The 20,661-nt window shown below is 43.1% G+C and overlaps 1 protein-coding gene across 3 annotated transcripts; it reads left to right on the forward strand.

The window, feature by feature from the left end:
• Window positions 1–493: 493 nt before the first annotated feature.
• Window positions 494–15,420, forward strand: chordc1 (cysteine and histidine rich domain containing 1). Of its 3 annotated transcripts, XM_031895853.1 has the most exons (12): window positions 494–642; window positions 673–785; window positions 5,210–5,259; window positions 5,360–5,416; window positions 6,408–6,568; window positions 8,794–8,894; window positions 9,709–9,767; window positions 11,108–11,178; window positions 12,403–12,508; window positions 12,724–12,843; window positions 13,352–13,414; window positions 14,772–15,406. In XM_031895853.1, the coding sequence occupies exons 2-12, from the start codon at window positions 722–724 to the stop codon at window positions 14,925–14,927; spliced, it is 1,008 nt and encodes a 335-aa protein (XP_031751713.1). In that variant the 5' UTR covers window positions 494–642; window positions 673–721; the 3' UTR covers window positions 14,928–15,406.
• Window positions 15,421–20,661: the final 5,241 nt, after the last annotated feature.

Genomic DNA, 20,661 nt, shown 5'->3' on the forward strand with positions numbered 1-20,661 from the left:
ATGCAACAGCCCCCCTACCAACTGCCCTCCACCCAGAATCCAATAGCCCCCCTACCAACTGCCCTCCACCCAGAATGCAACAGCCCCCCTACCAACTGCCCTCCACCCAGAATCCAATAGCCCCCCTACCAACTGCCCTCCACCCAGAATGCAATAGCTTTCCTACAAACTAGCCCCCACTCCAGATAACAGTGGAAGTTCTCGACACTTTCTACAGACAGGCCTAATAATGAACTTTTTCAGAGGCCGCAATATGACTCCTGCCTAATTCTGATTTTCTCTTTCTCATAACAACTCGCTCAGGTTTTAGTTCGCCCCAGAACAGCTAATATCGCTAATAGACGACAGAGCACTGCAATACACCCTCCCCACTCTGCTGCCGCTCCCGCTCTGAGGCGCCAGTATGCGATCCATCTATATATAAACTCGGGCCACGCCCCCTCCCCGCGTGTTAGAAGGCACGCATGCGCAAGAGTATTTCAGGTGCTTGCCGTTTACACATGCGCAATAGGAGTAGGGTTCCCCGCCCCTTTCCGATTCCGGTGTTAGTTCTGCGCTTGCTCGGAAGCTTCGCGAAAGTTCCTAATTGAAAGAAGCCGGCGTGTGGGAAAGGAGGAGAAGCCGGGGCTTGTGTTGTGTCACATAGGGGTTACGCTTCCCGGGGAAGGAGACACTCGGCTTCCAACACTCCGTGCAGGGATTGTGTGGGCACGGCTCTGCCATGGCTCTGCTGTGCTACAACCGGGGCTGCGGGCAGCGCTATGATCCGGAAAGCAATAGTGATGGTGAGATTGGCACCTTCTGCCATGTCCTGCTCCCCCCCCTTCTACCTGTGGTACCTTCCACTCACCTACTGGCACCCACCCACTCTGGCACTGACCCACACTGGCACCCACCCACACTGGCACTGACCCACACTGGCACCCACCCACACTGGCACTGACCCACACTGGCACCCACCCACACTGGCACCCACCCACACTGGCACTGACCCACACTGGCACCCACCCACACTGGCACCCACCCACACTGGCACCCACCCACACTGGCACCCACCCACACTGGCACTGACCCACACTGGCACCCACCCACACTGGCACCCACCCACACTGGCACCCACCCACACTGGCACTGACCCACACTGGCACCCACCCACACTGGCACCCACCCACACTGACACCGACCCACACTGGCACCGACCCACACTGGCACCGACCCACACTGGCACCCACCCACACTGGCACCGACCCACACTGGCACCCACCCACACTGGCACCCACCCACACTGACACCGACCCACACTGGCACCCACCCACACTGACACCGACCCACACTGACACCGACCCACACTGACACCGACCCACACTGACACCGACCCACACTGACACCGACCCACACTGACACCGACCCACACTGACACCCACCCACACTGACACCGACCCACACTGACACCCACCCACACTGGCACCCACCTCAGCCAGCTGGCACCCACCCACACTGGCACCCACCCACACTGGCACCCACCCACACTGGCACCCACCCCAGCCAGCTGGCACCGACCCACACTGGCACCGACCCACACTGGCACCGACCCACACTGGCACCCACCCACACTGGCACCCACCCACACTGACACCGACCCACACTGGCACCCACCCACACTGGCACCCACCCCAGCCAGCTGGCACCCACCCACACTGGCACCGACCCACACTGGCACTGACCCACACTGGCACCCACCCACACTGACACCGACCCACACTGGCACCCACCCATACATTTATACATGGCACCCCTGTACTGCTGCACGGACCCACACTGGCACCCACCCATACATTTATACACGGCACCCCTGTACTGCTGCACTGACCCACACTGGCACCCACCCATACATTTATACATGGCACCCCTGTACTGCTGCACTGACCCACACTGGCACCCACCCATACATTTATACATGGCACCCCTGTACTGCTGCACTGACCCACACTGGCACCCACCCATACATTTATACACGGCACCCCTGTACTGCTGCACGGACCCACACTGGCACCCACCCATACATTTATACATGGCACCCCTGTACTGCTGCACTGACCCACACTGGCACCCACCCATACATTTATACATGGCACCCCTGTACTGCTGCACTGACCCACACTGGCACCCACCCATACATTTATACACGGCACCCCTGTACTGCTGCACGGACCCACACTGGCACCCACCCATACATTTATACACGGCACCCCTGTACTGCTGCACTGACCCACACTGGCACCCATTCATACATTTATACACGGCACCCCTGTACTGCTGCACGGACCCACACTGGCACCCACCCTTACATTTATACACGGCACCCCTGTACTGCTGCACTGACCCACACTGGCACCCACCCATACATTTATACACGGCACCCCTGTACTGCTGCACGGACCCACACTGGCACCCATTCATACATTTATACACGGCACCCCTGTACTGCTGCACTGACCCACACTGGCACCCACCCATACATTTATACATGGCACCCCTGTACTGCTGCACTGACCCACACTGGCACCCACCCATACATTTATACATGGCACCCCTGTACTGCTGCACTGACCCACACTGGCACCCACCCATACATTTATACATGGCACCCCTGTACTGCTGCACTGACCCACACTGGCACCCACCCATACATTTATACACGGCACCCCTGTACTGCTGCACTGACCCACACTGGCACCCACCCATACATTTATACATGGCACCCCTGTACTGCTGCACTGACCCACACTGGCACCCACCTCAGCCAGCTGGCACCCACCCATACATTTATACATGGCACCCCTGTACTGCTGCACGGACCCACACTGGCACCCACCCATACATTTATACATGGCACCCCTGTACTGCTGCACTGACCCACACTGGCACCCACCCATACATTTATACATGGCACCCCTGTACTGCTGCACTGACCCACACTGGCACCCACCCATACATTTATACATGGCACCCCTGTACTGCTGCACGGACCCACACTGGCACCCACCTCAGCCAGCTGGCACCTCCCCATACATTTATACAGGGCACACCTGTTAATGCTCACATACATACATGTACAAATCACATACATACATACAGCTGGCACCTCCCCATACATTTATACATGGCACCCCTGTTCATGCTCACATACATACATGTACATATCACATGCATACACACAATTGGCACTATGCACCAAAACTACCTTCCCATACATACATACATACATACATACATACACACACACAGCTGGCACCATTGATGGAATTTCCCCTTATACATACATAGCAAGACTGTTATTGTGTAACATCTCCCCCTCACATACACTGACACATGCCTAGCATCATACAACCGTCCCTTCACTAATGTCAGCTGGCACGTGTATGGTCAGTGTATCTGCACACACCCGGCTGGCACCACATTGTTACTAAGCCCCCTTACACACATAACTGGCACTATTGCTAACCTCAGACAGCTGGGTTCATGTTCTGACCCCTTCCTCCACCACTATACACAGCTTTCTTGAAATATAGGGAATGTGTTCTCTGCTATTTTTTCATATTGTATAACTGCCTTTATCATCTTCCAGTGCCCTCCTATAAAGCTGGTCAGCAGATCAGTGGTGTGTGCTTGGGGCAGAGACAGTGGCCTTACTGGCTGACATCTGGCTGGGGCTTATTTGTAATATTTTATACTGATACATTCCAGAAACATTAGGCACCACTGTATGTGTTCATCTTTGGGTTCATTTTTAGTATGATGTAGAGAGTAATGTTCAATTTGCAGTTGATCTACATTTTTTTTTTTTATTATTTAACGTTTGTTAGTTATTTAACTTTTTTTTCAGCAGCTCTGCCATTTACAGTTTCAGCAGCTATCTGGTTGTTAGGGTCCAAATTGCCTTAGATACCAGGGAGTGGTTTGAATGAGAGAATGGTACAGGTATCGGACCCCTTATCCGGAAACCCGTTATCCAGAAAGCTCCGAATTACGGAAAGCCCGTCTCCCATAGACTCCATTATAAGCAAATAATTCAGAATTTTAAAACCGATTTCCTTTTTTTATGTAGAAATAAAACAGAACCTTGTAATTGATTCCAACTAAGATATAAATTATCCTTATTGGATGCAAAACAATCCTATTGGGTTTAATTAATGTTTTATTAATTTTTTAGTAGACTTAAGGTATGGAGATCCAAATTACGGAAAGACCCCTTATCCGGAATACCCTTGGTCCCGAGCATTCTGGATAATGGGTCCTATACCTGTATATGAATAGGGGACGGCCTCAATAGAAAAACAACCTATAAAAAAGTAAAACTAAAACAGTTGTCTTGCAGAGCAGTAGTTTTTTTTGGCTGCCGGGGTCAGTGACCCCCATTTAAGAGCTGCAAAGAGTTCAAAAACTATTAAAAAATAAATAATGAAGACATTCTGTAACATACTAAAACTTAACAGTGATCCACTCCTTTAACTATTGAGAAATTGTCCCAATCCCTTCATGGCGAAGTTAACAAACACAGACTATAAAGGGTTGCTCTCCGTTTATTTTAGGGTGACAGCAGGTGAATTGTATTTGCCACCCGCCATTCAATCTGCGCTACTGTGGGTGGCAGATCAATACTTCCTGCTTTCAGCTCTCTGACCTCTTAGTTAGTCAGTGACTTTAGGTGGGGGCCACATGGGACATAACTGTCAGTTAGTTTGTGAGCACGCAGGTCATATTCAAGTGCAAACTAACTGACAGTTATGTCCCATATGGCCCGCCCTAAAGTCACTGATTGGCTACTGACTGCTTACAGCTTAGAGAGCTGAAAGCAAGAAGTAGAGTTCTGGCTATTATGTTAGACATCTGCCCACTCCAGCCTTTTATAGAATACATATTTGCCTAACTAACTATTTAGAAAACATTTTTTATTTTGGCACAGTCTGTCTATTTTACCCAGTTCCATTTTTACACTGAACTGACATTAAGGTACAGGGAATTCAGTGCCTTTAGAGCTTACAGTATCAGTTTGGTGATTAAGGGAGATCAGAATAAAGTTACTCAGGAGTCAAATCCAGGTACAGAGAACCTGAAGAACCAGGGAAAGCCATTCAGCGTCTTCATTTAGCAACCATGTTTATGCTGCTGTTTTAATTCTTCTTTCTTTTTTTTTCCCCTAATCCAGATTCATGTACTTATCACCCCGGTGTGCCTGTGTTTCATGATGCTTTAAAGGTATGGCTTATATACCAGCAAATTCATTGCGACTGTCCGACACTTAATTGCCGGGGAAGCTGCTCTGTTCTGACTTGTCTCTCCGTTCCCTTCTATACAGGGATGGTCGTGCTGTAAGAGACGAACAACTGATTTTTCAGATTTTTTAAGTATTGTGGTAAGTGCCTAATGAGACTTAGTTTGCTCACAGTTGCTTTATAAATATTTCACGTATTTGTCCGTTTTTAAACACGCTCAGGCCTGAGGCAGCTTAACAGAATGTACTGCCATTGCCAGTACACCCCCACATTGCATGGTTCTGGATTATCACATTTAAGGCTGATGGCAGACGAGGCATAGGGTGGATATTTTCGGCAAGCGGAAAAGCACTTGCTGAAAATACCGCCCTACGGCTCCTACATGTGCCTGCACCCGAATGAATGAAATACGCTTGGGTGCAGGCACATGTAGCCAAAATACACATAAAACCGTGAGACTTTGCATTCTCTCACGATTTTATGCGTATTTCAGCTACATGTGCCTGCACCGGAGCGCTTTTCCGCTTGCCGAAAATATCTGCCCTACGCCTCGTCTGCCATCAGCCTAATCTGAATGACCGCCCTCAACTTCATGTTCTTTCTTGCATACATGGAGACAAATTCGAACCTCCTCAACCATTTATTTCCCATTGTGTTTACGATTTAGCCAATGTGTTACACTTGTTCATAATATATATTCTATATCGCTACATCACTGAAACATTAAAAGCAAAATATATCCCGCTTTTTGACATGAGCTCATTCACTCGCGCTTATGTAGAAAAAGGTGAGAAGTTGTTTCACCCCCAAAGATGTTTGCAGATAGGGGTGGCAGCACTTTCATGTCACGCTACAAAAAGGGGATACTTTGAAAGCTTGGGGAAGTAGGCAATGGCCTGTCCTGCTGTAAAATACTACCCCAGTGCTTTTCTTGTCCTTTAATTATCTTTCAAGTACTTGGGGAGGAAACCAACCTGTTCTTGATACCCTGATCAGCTACAGTTTGGTTTCGGCCTCATGTACTTCATAGATAATTTGAACATTTACAAAACTTGCCTGTTTGTACTAAATCCTATAGAAGTGCTGGAAGGACCCATGCGCTCTAATGGACATATTTGTGAATCTCTACAGGGATGTACGAAGGGACTGCACAGTAACGAAAAGCCTCCCGAACCAGTGAAACCCGAAGTCAAAACCACATCCGAGAAGAAAGAATTGGCAGACTGTAAACCAAAGTTCAATGAGCATATCATTCAAGCCCCAAAGCCTATTGAGTGCATAAATAGACCAAGGTATGTAGAACAAAATCTGATATCTTTCAGAAATGGGAGAATTTGACACATTCAGCAATTAGTGACTTTTTTAATCTACCAGCCTTTTTAAATAATTACTTTTCCTTATGCACAACATGGTACCTAAAGGTCAGTGTTGTAGTACTAGCCCAGCCATACAAAGTTACAGGTAATTAAATAATTGATACCTGCCCCACTTGACATGCTAAATATTTGACTACATTTGGGTAGCCCTATAATACAGCTATAGAGCTTATCCACTTCCCAGAGCCATCTCCACCCAGTGGAATTATCGGAGTAAGCTGTAAACAAACATATATCAGTTAGGGAGGCTAGTAGGCACCCAGCTTGGTCAAGAGAGACCAGGTCAACAAATGTTACCTGTAGGTACTTTTAAAGGGGAAGACTTTAAAGGGAGATTGGACTGAGGAGAGCTCATGGGGAGATAGGCAACTTTATTCTTTGCGCTACTATCGTAGGGACTGACCATTTAGTTGGTTCTGTGCATCACTCAACAATGGCTTCTATTCTTGCACTTACACATAGTAACATAGTAAGTTTGGTTGAGAAAAGATGTACGTACTTCACGTTCAACCATAATGCCTATATATAACCTGCCTAACTGCTAGTTGATCCAGAGGAAGCCAAAAACCCCATCTGAAGCCTCTCTAATTTGCCTCAGAGGGCAGATATATTTAATGACTGTGGGGCATTACACGTGCACATGCATTGTTATTATATGTATTATTTATTTATATATATATATATATATATATATATATATGTGTATATATATATATATATATATATATATATATATATATATATATATATATATATATATATATATATATATATATATATATATATAATTTCTAAATCTAATAAACTTGCAAATCGAATGGCCGCTTATTTATTAATAAGAAAAACTCGTTTGGGAGAAAAAGAAAATTGAGTTTGAGAATATGGCTTTGTCAACTCCCCTTGACTTCTATACAAACTCGCAAGCTTTTAGTTGACACATTTTTACATTCAAGTTTTTGGGTCTTTAAGTGCAAAAAATACTTGAATCGAAAAAAAAAAATGAAACTTGACCATTGATAAATCACCCCCTTAGTAGTGTATATGTGGATTTTACCACTGTGTTGTATTATGTTCATTGGCTTAAAAATAAGAAATGCTTACAGGGATAATTGTAATATTTTACACAATGTCACACTTTTCAGATAGTATTTTTTTTTTTTTTTTATTATTTCATAGTTTTTGAAAACCCTACTGGTGATTTACTTACCAGTGGAAAGGAATTTCAAGGATATTTGTTACCTGAGGTAGCCCAGATTTAATCTCAGGCTACAAATCTCCCTGTGTGCCATGAAGCACGGGGACAGCCAGAGGGACAATGGCTGCTTATCACTTTATATAAGCCTCCTATTAGCTTTATAATCCTATTAAATAAGCAGCGACATAACCCCATGAAGGAGAGTAAATATCTATCTGTGTTTATAGAGTGGGTTTTGTCGTAGCTGAACAGTAAGTAAAGTACCATAAATCCAAAGGTATTTTGCACAATTATGTAAAAAATTGTAATTTTGTATTTTGTGATAAAAAAGCCAATTAACTTTAGGACCAGTTTCAGCCCTGGAGTAGTTATTTCTAAATCATGATAAAAACTGAATTCAAGATGAAGCCACGTTGGCCATACACGTTAAGGTCCACTCGCTTCTCTGGATATCCCCACCTACGGGTGGGCGACTTCAGGCTAATTCGGTCATTTGGCCCTGGGGCCAAACGATTAAATTAAAACGACAGTAATAGGCACAGTCGGTTCGGTGACCACATCAACAAGCCGATGCGGTCCCCAATCCGACAATTTTTTAACCTGCCCGATAGATATCTGGCCAATTCCAGGCCAGATATCGGTCGGGCAGGCCTGTCGTTAGTGCCCCTATATGGGCCGATAAGCTGCCAAATCGGTCTAAGGGACCCATATCGGCAGCTACAATCGGCCCATGTATGGCCACTGTAAGCAGTTCTAACATTGATGAGACCCAGATTCAGAACCAGTATTTCTTTTCATTGCTTTACCTTTCTATAGGACAGGTTTGCTGCTGTATATGATAACAGGAATTGAAAGGGGTTAAAGGATAAAAAAAAACCTCATTTTTTGTGTAGAGTTTACATTTATAGTTATATCTGTAAATAAAACATATTAAATACAATTTCAGCTCTGACGAGCCGATGGTAAAGTTGCAGCTGAAGATTTCTGCGTCCCTGAAGCAAGCACTGGATAAGCTGAAACTTTCCGAAAATGATAAAGCCGTGACAGGTAACTATTCTATTTCGGTGTCTCTATGAGCTGTGTTTTATTGTGCTGTTCTTCTGCTGTCGTAAATTGTCATGTGGTTCAGAGTACACTCATGTCGTTTGTTCTCAGCATTTGCTTGTAATGCGATACTGTGCTGCTTGTGGAAAATTTGAATTTATTACCCGTGGTAAACGGTTTCGGGGAAAAGGAATTCTTTCCACATACGCGTCAGTACAACTACCTTTTATTTAGCTGAACCAGTTAAAGGGGTGGCTCACCTTGAAGTAACTTTTAATATATTATAGAATGGGCAGTTCCTAGCAACTTTTTAATTGGTCTTTATTTTTTATTTTGTATAGTTGTTTAATTATTTGCCTTTCTCTTCTAGCATTTTGTGAGCTTTCAAATGGGGGTTACTGACCCCAGAAGCCAACAACAACTGTTCTAGGAGGCTACAATCTTATTCTTATTGTTACATATATTATCTTTATATTCCAGCCCTCTCCTATTCATATTTCAGTCTCTTATTTAACCCACTGCCTGGTTGCTAAGCCAAACAAGGCCCTAGCAACCCAATAGCTACTAAAATTTCAAACTAGATAGCTGCTGAGCAAAAAGCTAAATTATTTAGAATCCGCAAATAAAAAATGAAGACCAATTGCAAATTGTCTTAGAATAGTGCTTTCTACTCTACACTAAAAGTTAATTTAAAGGTGAACTACCCTTTTATCTGGCAGTGCCAGGCCAGGATACATTTATGGTTTATTCTTAGAGCAATGTTTTGCACCACATTTTAAATTTAACCCAGTATTATTGTTTCTGTTTTTATGTGTAGAAGAAGATTCCGGTGAAATAAAAATTGGAACTTCTTGTAAGAATGGTGGCTGTTTAAAGGTAAGTACCTAATTTAAAATGCATTTATGTGTGTGGACTGTTTATACATCGCTGAGCTGCCGATCTTGCCGTGCCTGAGACATTACAAGATACAGAAGTAGACAGCAACAAATAGAAAAATAATAGACAAACATGAAACCTAATTTATTTCATGTTTATTTGCTGTGTGCTTATTGCTTGCCCATAAATGCTAACTTTCTAATTATATTTGTTCAGCACAGAGGCAACAAAGGCCCCTGCATATTGCCCTGTCTGATAAAATTTTGGACCTCTTACAGGTTTTTGCACCCCATAGAATCTCAAGGCAGCCTACTGAACCACATAGAGCTCCTTGGGCCCAATACTATATTTGTATCTATGCTTAGCTATGCTTTTGGTACTTTAAAGGACATGGAAACCATACAGGGAATTCAATAGCTATTTTTATAGTTTTTTCTGTGAGTTGTTTCTCCTTTTAGGAAAAATTGCACCAGTCTAAGGAAACAAATAGCACAACACCACCATCTTGCTTACGTTTCTAAGGCATCTCTAGCACAGACTTAAGGTGGCCATACACGCTAAGATCCGCTCGCTTGGCGAGGGTGCCAAGCAAGCAGATCTTCTTCCGATATCCCCAACTACAGGTGGGCTATATTTGGCTAATTCGGTCATTTTAGAACGACAGGTATAGGCGACCATCTGTTCGGGGACCACATCAACAAGCCGATGCGGTCTCTGATCCAACTAATTTTCAAATCTGCCTGATTTTTCCAGATGTCGGTCGGGCAGGCCCGTCTTTAGTGCCCATACATTGGGCCCATAGTGGCAGCTACAATCGGCCCGTGTATGGCCACCTTTACTCTACTGCACATGAACAAATCAAAATCTGCAGTGGGAGGACTGTAAAAGTTAAAGAAGGAAAGTTACAATCACTGGGGGGTGCCAAAATGTTAGGCACCCCCAGTGATTGTAATTGCTTATCAGACCCCGCTGGTGCTCCTGTTAGGAGAAAAATGCACCGGCTGGGGGTTTCAGATAAGAGATTACAAACGTTGGGGGGCACCCCCTAGTGATTTAGGCTTTCCTCCTTCTTTAAGAAAGATGCCTTCAAGGAGTTGGTGTAGGTAAAAAAATGTGTCCATCTTTCCTTGTCCTTTAATGTCAGACATAGTATGAGCTGTATGCAGTCACTTTTATTTGATATTTTTGCACTTCAAACAAGACGGCAAAAGCTGTAGGATATGGGACTGTTCTCACACTTATGCATTCTTGTTTTCCCATCACCTTTGTTGATGGTATAAAATCTTTCTTTACACTACAGTATACTATTTAGTTTCTTTTCTTGCCTTCCATTTTAATAGACTTTTGCTGGACCACAGAGTAATGAAGAGGTTTGTCAGTATCACAATGGCGTTCCCATATTCCATGAAGGGTATGTACTTGATATACAATACATGTATGTACTTGAGTCTATACAATAAAGCCATGGCCCATGTACTACAGGTATAGGACCCATTATCCAGAATGCTTGGGACCAAGGGTATTCCGGATAAGGGGTCTTTCCGTAATTTGGATCTCAATACCTTAAGTCTACTAAAAAGCAATAAAACATTAATTAAACCCAATAGGATTGTTTTGCATCCAATAAAGATTAATTATATCTTAGTTGGAATCAATTACAAGGTTCTGTTTTATTTCTACATAGAAAAAGGAAATCCGTTTTAAAATTCTGAATTATTTGATTAAAATGGAGTCTATGGGAGACGGGCATTCCATAATTCGGAGCTTTCTGGATAACGGGTTTCCGGATAAGGGGTCCGATACCTGTACTTATAATCAGAGACACAGAAGTAAATATTAGAGGAATACTGTCATGGAAAAACACGTTAAACATAACGGTTTATCCTGCAGAATCCTGCATTGTAATCTGTTTTTCCCCTGGGGCTAGCCATATTCTTCATTTCCCAGGGTGCCACAGCCATGTGACCTGTGCTCTGATAAACTTCAGGCACACTTTACTGCTGCGCTGCAAGTTGGAGTGATATCCCCCCTCCCCCCCAGCAGCCGATCAGCAGAACAATGGGAAGGGAGCAAGATAGCAGCTCCCAGTAGGTATCAGAATAGCACTCAATAGTAAGAAATCCAAGTCCGGCTTGGGACTCCTCCAGTTACATGGGAGTAGGAGAAACAATAGGTTAGCTGAAAGCAGTTCTAATGTGTAGCGCTGGCTGAAAGCTCAGACTCAGGCACAAGGCACTGAGATGGCGCCTACACACCAATATTACAGCTACAAATACATTTGTCAGTTCAAGAATAAAAGTTTAAATGGGAGAGTGAATTATTTGCTGTGTAACAGTGTAATAAAGAAATAAAAGGTAAACCATAAAAATCGTGACAGTATCCCCTTTAATGAAACCTACAACATTTTAAGTGTTTTATTTATAACATGGGAAACGAATTATTTTGCTCGTTTCATTCACTGCTGTTCACAATAGTCACTAATGAAAAATTAGTAATATCACATCTTAGACAGTAGGTGCATCACTCTAGATTGTAATCGATTGTGAATCCCATTTTGTTAAACTTTTTAATTATGGAAAGATTGTTTTTGACATTTGCGCACTTTACTGTATATTCTGTTCCCATTTTCATTTAGGATGAAATATTGGAGTTGCTGCAGGAGGAAAACCTCAGATTTCAATACATTTTTGTCTCAAGAAGGGTGCACAAAGGGAACCCATTTATGGACCAAAAAGGATGATGTAGGTGCTCATAAAGTGAAGTTTGCCCTTATGTTTAGGGGCCTTAGTATTCCTCAATACTGAATGAAAATTAATAAAAATAATTCAAAAATCATTAAAGAGGTAGTTCACTTTGATAACTTTTTTTTTTTTTTTTAATAGAGTAAGTGTTGTAGTTTTTCTATATGTACTGATATATATGTTTTTTGTTTTTTTTCTTATGTTCTTCCTCATAGGGTAAAAAAGTAGTCCCTTGTAGACACGACTGGCATCAGACTGGCTCAGGAGTGACTATATCAATCTATGCAAAGAATTCCCTGCCAGAGCTCAGCTATGTGGAAGCCAATAGCACAATTGTAAGTTTGTTGTGTGATTGCCCTGTTTGTAACACTGTGTATTCTCCCCAGTGGCATGTCAAAGTGTTTATTTTGCACATATATCCATATATCCAAATATCCATTGTATGGATATGGGGGGCTGGAACTCTGCCAGCTGTGGAGGGTATATGAGACCGTGTCATGTTAAGTGAATGGTGACCCCCTAATATGTTCCTGGCTTTTAAAGGTACAGACACCCCTCGAGTATTAAGGCTTTTGAGCACCTAGATAACATGAATGTGTAACAGGAGCACCCTTGTCTGCACCTGTTTAGGCAAATACACTTTATAGCCCTGTCCATATAGAGGCACCTTTCCATGCTGCATTTAAGACCTTCTCCCCTTATCCTCAGTGACCCTTGCTTATTTTTTAGATATCCTCATTATCTGCCTGATTTATGCCCCCAGCATTGCTCTGTTTCTTCTTTGTTTTCTTCTAAATGATTTCTCTTGTGCCCCAAACATTCTCATTTCTTTTCCCCCCTTAGGTAAATATTCAGGTAGTGTTTGAAGGAGAGAAGACATTTCAGCAAAATGTACAGCTCTGGGGGGTAAGTTCTGCAGAGGCTTGTCATTATTTGTAACTAATCGGAATGCAAGTTCCAATACACACATGCCCTTCGCCTTGTTGTTATTAAAGGAAAACTATACCCCCAGAATGAATACGTAACCAACAGATAGTTTATATTATATTAAGTGACCTATTAAAGAATCTCACCAAATTGGAATATATATATCCGTAAATATTGCCCTTTTACATCCTTTCCCTTGAGCCGCCATTTAGTGATGGGCTGTGCTCCCTCAGAGATCAGCTGACAGGAAGTGATGCAGCTCTAACTGTAACAGGAAGTAGTGTGGGAGCAAAAGGCAGAACTCTGCCCATTCATTGGCTGATGGGGCCTAGCATGTATGTGTGCCTTGGCTTGTTTGTGTGCACTGTGAATCCTATGATCCCAGGGGGCGGCCCTTAGTACTTAAAATGGCAGTTTCCTATTTAGGATTACCCAATGGCACATACTGCTAAAAAACGTACATTTTTATATGAAAATGGTTTATTTAGATGAAGCAGGGTTTTACATATGAGTTGGTTTATGCAATATATTATTATAGAGACCTACATTGTTTGGGGATATAGTTTCCCTTTAGTAAAAGATAAAGGAACATGAAATGAGCCCTTTTTTAGAAAATCATACAATATATAGTTACCCTTTGCTTCTTAACCTGAATCTCTAAATGCAGTTACCTCATCATGGTAGTCATGGGCACAACAACTAAATAAGACTAAACTGAGAGATGAAGAGACGATTCACTGCACAGAATAACAATTGCCGATATGCTATATTTAAAGTAGACTAGGAAAGGTACACATTGCATTTTGGGCTTCTGTACCAGCCCAAGGGCCCCACAGCCCTTTAGCAGGGAAAATCTGTGCCCCCAGTAGCCCCCCATCTTCTGTTCTGCTGATTCCCTGCCCATACTCTGTGCTGCTGTCACTTACCTGAGCTTAGGGGCCCACTCACACTATACTGTATGTGTGTGTATATGATATAGATATATATATTTATATATATCTATATCTGTGACAGACTAAAGTTCATTTCTGCTAATGACTTAATGATTTCCCCACACCCACTAAGCTTAGCTACCCAGCAGCAGCCCAGAGCCCACTGAGCACGTGCAGTGCCACTGACACAAAAGCCTAACAAGAACCAAGATGCTGCTGGGGGCAACTTTAAAGGCCTAGATGATTACTATTATAGGGCTGCAAAACCTTTGGGGGGGGGGGGGCACAGTAAGTACAGTATATAAAATACAGCAATTTCTAGGCTTTAGTTCTTTATAAAAGACCCAGTGTAACCTGTGTGTGCCAAATTAACCAGTATTCCTCTTTCTTCCATTCCTTTTTAGGTGGTTGATGTTGCAAAAAGTTATGTCTCTTTGACTGCCACAAAAGTGGAAATCTTTCTGAAGAAAGCCGAACCAATGACTTGGGCGCGTCTAGAATTACCTCAACAAGCCCCTTCCCTGCCCAAACAGAACGAGACCTCAGAAGAACAAAAATAACTGTCAGAATGTTCCACGGGTTTGTGACTAGGGACTTCTTTCCATACGTACACTCTCGCTCTATTAGATCTGTAATCACATCCCTGACTTTCCTTTTGTACTCTGCTATAAAGCCGACTTCTCATCCCGCGCTCTCTCTTTGGGACAGAACACAGAAACAATCCGCTCAGAACTGCAGGTAACGGACAGGCTGCTCCTCTTGTTGCTCCCGTGTTTTATTTGGAACCTATGTGCATGGGCCCCCGTGCTGCATCCGTGTTGGTAAATGACACGCAAGTGGCGCATGTTGTTTGACAAGAACGCACAGCCATGCTGATATTTGCAACTTTGTGCTTGGTTTGTGAATGAGCCACTAAATACCTCCATCACTGTAATGTTTCCATCTAAGTGCCTAGTGGGATAGGCTGTGTATATGTGTGTCATTACCTTGATTCCTACATGTATATTTTGCCCCCTAAATCCCTCTTTAAAAAAAAAAACAAAAATCCTTGAATCCCCGTCATCTGCAGTCCAGTGTGTAGTCATGTGATGCACATATTGCAGCCCTGCACGCTGAATTGGTCGCCTTCATCCCCAGATTATGGGCTCTTGTGTTGCACAGAAGCCATATTCACCTGGCTGTGTACTTGTGTGACCTGAAGAAAATGGCGGAAGGAGGTGTCATCCAGGAAGAGAAGAGAGAGCCAGCAGAATCGGAGAGATGTCTTTCAGTGTGTAGGGTTGACTGTTTGTGCTTAACACCTACCTGATACCCCTGGCCATTACTTCTGTTAACAGATAACTGCACAGACCTGGGGTACTTTTTAGCAAGGGCCAAAAGTGATCATCTTCCACTTTATACTTTAATACCCCCAGGCACAGTAGAGTTAAAAGGGATAGTTCACCTTTAGAATTAACTTTTAGTATGATGTAGACACTGCCATTCTGAGACCGTTTGCAACTGGTCTTCATTTTATTTATTTTTGTGGTTTTTCAGTTATTTAGCTTTTTTGATCATCGGCTTCAGCTTGGAATTTCAGCAGCTCTCTGAATGCTAGGGTCTTGTTAACCTTAGCAACCAGGCAGCGGTTTAAATGAGAGACAGGAATAGGAGAGGGGACTGAATAGAAACATAAGGAATAAAAAGGAACAGTCCGGGGCAGTTTTCTGCTAAAAGGAGCTCGGGGTATCAGGTAAGTGATTACATTCACTGGTGAGTCCCTAACATTTGGCAGCCAGTGATTTACACTTCTTTTTTGACCCTTTGCAAAATCTACAGCCCTGAATAATATCCCATAGTAATCCTGTGTGCTAACTTCCAAATTGGAAAGTGCTGCCAGGGACCATAAAGGCTTTAATGGATACTGTAACTTTCTTAGATATGCATTGTGAGCTACTGGGGCAGGGACTGGTGGTATCATCTTAGTAACGTGCTGCAGAGAATGGCGGCCCTATATAAATATACTGCTAAGAAGTAGATGCTTTTATTTGCCTGCACAAATTGCTTGTTTTGAAATGCAGCGTATATTTCCTGTAGTTTCATTTCATTTTTTGATACGTTCTGATTGGTTATAGAAGATGCCCCTGGCTTGCCCGGGGGCTTGTAGTCTCTTAGGGTGAAGACACACAGGGCTACTAGTAGCAGCTACTTGTCTCAGCTACTAAAACAGACAATGCTGATCATGTACTGATAATTGTCTCTACGTGTGTTTTAGCAGAGGCAATTCTCAGTATTGTCTATGGCAGGGGATTTTCTGGGGTTTAGTAGCCATGAAGAAGTAGCTGCTACTAAGTAGCTCTGTGTGTCTTCACCCTTAGCCACCAAAGAACATGCATGTCGTGTCTATTTATTCTCTGCCAGACAATGTTACTTTGAAAGATTATCCTCCTATATATATATAATATTACATTCATTAGATTCTGGTGCCCCTGCTTAACGGTTATCGCTAAATTTGGGCCAGTTGAGGTATTTTCTCTAAATGTTTAACCTGAGCTTCTGTACATTTATACTGTAATAGTACAACGTCCTTATAGCTGAGACTTCGGCCAAACGATTTCCTCTCTCCTACTGCAAAACTGGGTGTGGAATGAAGGATGCTGGTCCTACACCTAAAGAGCCTCTCGATTTGTGACAACGCCAAACAAACAGACCCTGGCCCAATGCGGCCACCCACATTCTGGGTGAAATAGGGCTGATCAAACCGTTTAACCCCCCTCTGTTCCAACTGCGTGCCTAAGGAGAACCATTGGAAGGCCTGCATCAATGTGCCCACACAGTCCTTGTCCAACAAGATTTTTTAACTAATAGAGTGTCTGGTATTGGCCAGTCTGTAAAATCGGTCAGTATGTTTGTACTTCATATATTCACTGTTCATCTGGGCATTTAACCATATTCCTTTATTCGGACCTGATGTTTAAAAATGAGAGATGAATGTTTTGTAGAATGACCTTGATACAAAGGCTTTATCCTATTGCGTTATCCTGTGGAAACTGGGACCAGTGTTTAAAGGAGAAGGAAAGGTGAAATCACTGGGCAGTGCCAGCTGTTAGACACCCCCCCCCCAGGGTTTATATTCACTTACCTGTTACCCCAGCCCAGAGTGAGCCCCCTCCTTCCTTCCTAGCAATGGAGAAGCGATGATCCCTCCATGGTGCTGACTCAGAAGTTACCCAGGTAAGTGATCAGGGTTGGACTGGGGGGTGAAGGGCCCACCGGGACTCCTGTCCTAGGAGCCCTGCAGGTGCCCCCAGCCAGGCGCGTCCCCTAACCCCACCCCCCTCCCAGCGTCCTCCTCCGAGCACGCAAATTTAACGTGTCGGGAGGAGCGGTTGGCAAAGGGGGGAGCGCCTGCAAAGGTCGGGTCTGGGCCGCCGGGGCCCACCGTGATTTTTCCCGGCGGCCCAGTGGCCCAGTCCGACCCTGTAAGTGATTATTATAACTAGGGGTGCTTCCCATTTGGTACCTTCCATTGATTAACCTTTCCTTCTCCTTTAAGACAGGGAAAAACAAGGGTTTTTTGTCCTCCTTTGTTGTGTTTGTATTTATTTGTAATGCAGCAATCCTCGCTCGCTACTGTTCCCATTCCTTATGCTTGGGTCCCTTCTGGCCTCTCCTTATACACAGTGAGCGCCAGTTACCTGCATACGAGCAACGTGTGTTACTAACGAATCAATGCCAATAAAGAATAATGACCTTATTGTTTTAAACAAGTTTACTGAGTGTAAATTAATATACTGACATATATATCATGTGACCTGCATCCCATAGACTTGCTCTCATCCCTTCCGTTATCACTAAATATCATTTTATGGAGAGCTTTAAAGGAGAAATATAAATCTAGTCTGAATGTAACCACTTATATGGCTTGTACAGGTATGGAATCTGGTATCAAGAAAGCACCAAATGGCAGGAAGGCCATCTCCGATAGACTCCACTTTGAAATGTTTATTTCATGTTTAAATGATTCCCTTTTCTCTGTAATAATAAAACAGTACCTGTACTTGATCCCAACTAAGATATAATTACCCCTTATTGGGGCAGAACAGTCCCATTGGGTTTATTTAATGGTTAAATGATTCCCTTTTCTCTGTAATAATAAAACACTACCTGTACTTGATCCCAACTAAGATATAATTACCCCTTATTGGGGCAGAACAGTCCCATTGGGTTTATTTAATGGTTAAATGATTCCCTTTTCTCTGTAATAATAAAACAGTACCTGTACTTGATCCCAACTAAGATATAATTACCCCTTATTGGGGCAGAACAGCCCTATTGGGTTTATTTAATGGTTAAATGATTCCCTTTTCTCTGTAATAATAAAACAGTACCTGTACTTGATCCCAACTAAGATATAATTACCCCTTATTGGGGCAGAACAGCCCTATTGGGTTTATTTAATGGTTAAATGATTCCCTTTTCTCTGTAATAATAAAACAGTACCTGTACTTGATCCCAACTAAGATAATTACCCCTTATTGGAGGCAGAACAGCCCTATTGGATTTATTTAATGGTTAAATGATTCCCTTTTCTCTGTAATAATAAAACAGTACCTGTACTTGATCCCAACTAAGATATAATTACCCCTTATTGGGGGCAGAACAGCCCTATTGGGTTTATTTAATGGTTAAATGATTCCCTTTTCTCTGTAATAATAAAACAATACCTGTACTTGATCCCAACTAAGATATAATTACCCCTTATTGGGGCAGAACAGCCCTATTGGGTTTATTTAATGGTTAACCTTTTTAGTGCCACAGGACGTAGAATCTACGTCCTGTGTATCAAAGGACCAAAGTGCCACAGAACGTAGATTCTACGTCCTGCTGCACTTCCGGTTTTGGGAGCGGAGGAACGGCTTTTCAAGCCATTCCTTCGCTCCCCACTCGTTCCCCAGCCTCCAGACAATAGTCAGAGGTGGGGAACGAGTGGCTCCTGGGTAGCGATTGCCCAGGGGCCCCATGGGACTCACCTGCCATCCACGTGGCTTTGCCGGCAGCTCCTCTCCCTTCTGCAGCTTCCCCCTCTGGCCCCCCTGCTTCCTGACACGCCCCCTCACATGAGCTGATGCTGTTGCTGGGCCAGATCGAGTTTCTCCTGCAGATCCTCACCTAGACCCCAAGTAAGTGGCAAATACACACACAAACACACAATCACACATTTATTACACTAATACACACTTATACTCACACTTACACACACACACATGCATTTTTGGGAGGTTTTCAAACATTTATCACTTACAGCACTTAGAGAAAACTCACACTTACTTGCACACTCGCACACATGCACACAAAACACATTTTACACACATGTACACACACACTTACACACTTATGTAATTTTGTAATTATTTTTTTTTTTCTAATCGCATCGTTTTTATTCTTGCCTGAAAAAAATGTTTTATTGCCATTGCGGATAGTCTATTCGCTAACCGCACTGCGCAATACCTTTTGTGTATTATTTTGGTGTTTCTACTACATTTTCTGTGATTTTGGTGGATTTTTGGGTATTTTACTGCATGTTTAGCCATTTTATAGCATTTTCAGTTATGCATAGTTGTTGTTCGCTTGACTTTGTCTGTAAAACTTATTTGCCCTAGCCAAAATACTCAAACTGTTATTCTGCCCGCAGATATTATTAGGCAAAAAAAAAAAAATGATTTTAGTGATTTTTTTTTTATCTTTATCAATTTTAGTGCTTTTTACATTGTTCTTTGTTACTTGTCTTTGCACATGGACATTTTGTCTGCTGTATTTCAATTTGGCATCCTCTGTACCCCACATAGTTTGGTAAATCTATTCATATAGGGCATCAAACTGTTCAGTAGACTAGTGGCGTTCATACTTAGAGTGTTTTATGTTGGTACGTTACTAAATGTGGGGGTACATAATGGGGTAAAATGAAAGCTTTGTGACAATTTTCAGAAATGTCATAAAAACCGTTCTGTTTAGCATAGCTTTGTAGTTTGGTAGTTTGTAGTAGAAAGATGTATTTACCCATTTTTGTTTTGTCAGAATGTGTACTTTCGGAAAATATATGGTTTTCTAGGGTCTCCTTACTGTTAGGTGGTCGTATGGCACATAATACACATACCGGGTGCAAAAACTGCATGAGCCGAAGCATCTTATGTGAAAATTCATATGCACTATTTTTACTTGGGTGCCCCTGTACCCCACATAGTTTGGTAAATCTATGCATATAGGGCATCAAACTGTTCAGTAGACCCCTGGCGTTCATATTTAGAATGTTTT

This window comes from Xenopus tropicalis, chromosome 2 (genome assembly GCF_000004195.4).
Source record: "Xenopus tropicalis strain Nigerian chromosome 2, UCB_Xtro_10.0, whole genome shotgun sequence".
Lineage (NCBI taxonomy): Eukaryota > Metazoa > Chordata > Amphibia > Anura > Pipidae > Xenopus > Xenopus tropicalis.